At 49.7% G+C, this 1,921-nt stretch overlaps 1 protein-coding gene across 1 annotated transcript in view; it reads left to right on the top strand.

Annotated features, from left to right (window-relative positions):
* Positions 1-1,618, top strand: part of LOC104536286 (junctophilin-2-like) — a 19,888-nt gene extending 18,270 nt beyond the window's left edge. Inside the window, exons 4-5 of the mRNA XM_010178851.1 lie at positions 4-522; positions 1,538-1,618. Coding sequence (XP_010177153.1) covers positions 4-522; positions 1,538-1,618 — 600 coding nt within the window. The remainder of the gene's footprint in view (positions 1-3; positions 523-1,537) is intronic.
* The last annotated feature ends 303 nt before the right edge of the window (positions 1,619-1,921 follow it).

The raw sequence follows: 1,921 nt of genomic DNA, 5'->3' as shown, positions 1-1,921 counted from the left end.
AAGGCGAGTGGCCGGGCGAGCGGTGGGAGCCCTGCACCCCCTGAGAGTGAGGGCCGGCCGGCCTCACGGGGCCAGGGACGTCCTGCTGACCAGATGGAGATTGGGCCACTGCAGAGGATGGCACGTGAACCCGATGTCGAGCTCTTCAAGGGCTACCACAGCTATGCCGTCCGGACCTCCCCGGTTACCCCTACCACAGACAATGAGGAGGAGCCGCTCCCCGAGCCGGAGCTGCCCTCCCCTGAGCTCCGGGGGGACCTTCAGCACCGAGGGGGCACCCCTGCCGCACCACAGGAGCAGGAGGAGAAGCCAGTGGCTAGGGCAGAGGCCAAGCCGGAGCCACCCCGACCCAAGGAGCCAAAGCAGCGCCACAGCCCTGAGCACAAGGCCGCTGGCAGGGCTGAGCCTGCTGCTGACAAGAAGACTGAGGCCAGGGCACCAGGGCGGACAGAGCCCAAAGGAGTGGCCAAGCGAAGTCCAGTGACGGTGGCAGCAGCGCAGGAAGTGGAGGAGTGCGAAGAGGTGACATGGGGGCAGCCAGCTTTTTTTTTATGGGGGTGGCAGGTTATTTTTCCCCAGGAGGGCCCAGAGGGATGCAGAGCCCATGGTCTCAGGGCTGCAATGGGCCCCAGTGAGTGCCCAGAGGCTCTTTTTGGGATCCCAAAGGCTGCTGGAGGAGGGTCTTGGTTTCCATCCTGCCCTGTCCTGGCTGCCCAGGCTGGCATTCATAACCCTATTATTTTAGCTTCCTCTCTGCACTGGGACAGATACACTTTCAAACACGTCCTTATTTCATAATTTGAGGGAAACAGGCATTCTGTGATACTGTTTTTACACTTTTCTCCCCTTCCTTTCCCACTCCTTCACCAGCCAACATGGATCTGGAAAGTTGGGTTGAAATGTATGATGGGGAAAAAAAACTGAGTGGGGTTTCTTTTTTACCTGTTACTTTTACTCTTTTGCAGTAAGGGCACCTCATGAGCTGAGCTGTGATGTTGAATCACCACCTGATTTCCCAGGTTTAAAATATAGAAAATCAATTTTGCTCTTAGCCAATACAGCTGTGAAACCAGACATTTTATTAGCCCCCTGCTTCTCATCTTGCAGCCCTTTGGACATAATGCAACTTTAGAAAAGCACAGCTTGGAAATATTTTGGTCTGAAATATGAGTGATCTCATACAGATGCGTTTGTAAAAATGGCAGCTTTACAAACATGGGTGCTGTGGTTGAAGAAAGGAGTGGGGAGGGGCAGCTTGACATGAGCTTGGCAATTTGAGTGCCTGTGGTCATGGTCTCCTTTAATCTGATTTAGCCTCAGAGGAAGCCTAATTTAGCCTCCTTAGAAGAAGTTTGCAGAGGAGAGATAGGAATAGGGATTGATAGATATTAAATTAGTGTGAAATTCAGGCTGATTGTTACATGCCAGATTTATGTGCATTGGGAGGGGATGATTCTGGTGTTTTTAAATCAAGCTGTATCTGTCTTCTCACCTGGAATTGCAGTGTATAATACTCTGTTTTGGGTTTTTCCTTCAGGGACCTAACACGATTGTGATCTGCATGGTCATCTTATTGAACATTGGTCTGGCCATCCTATTTGTACATTTTTTGACATGATGCACCCCTCGGACAAGGTAAGATGAGCAATGAGATTTTATCCTCAATTTGTAGACTTCACTGTGAACAGTTGAGGGTGAACTGGCTTTATTGCCAACACAAATCATTCACTGACGGATGCCCTGGTGATGGAAATGCATGAGCATTTATTCAGTAGATTCAATCACCTTGCATTGAGCGTTGAGATACTCAGTTCTTGTCTGTTCCAAGAGTGTGAAGTAATTTGAGTGGATGTTCTCCAGTCTTCTCATGAAATAATTTCCTAAAATTTAAAATACCGAACTGTGCTGATTAGATGCAATT

The sequence above is a fragment of the Mesitornis unicolor genome, unplaced genomic scaffold (genome assembly GCF_000695765.1).
Source record: "Mesitornis unicolor isolate BGI_N332 unplaced genomic scaffold, ASM69576v1 scaffold41562, whole genome shotgun sequence".
NCBI classification, from domain to species: Eukaryota; Metazoa; Chordata; class Aves; order Mesitornithiformes; family Mesitornithidae; genus Mesitornis; species Mesitornis unicolor.
This window is presented reverse-complemented; position numbering and strand designations above follow the sequence as displayed.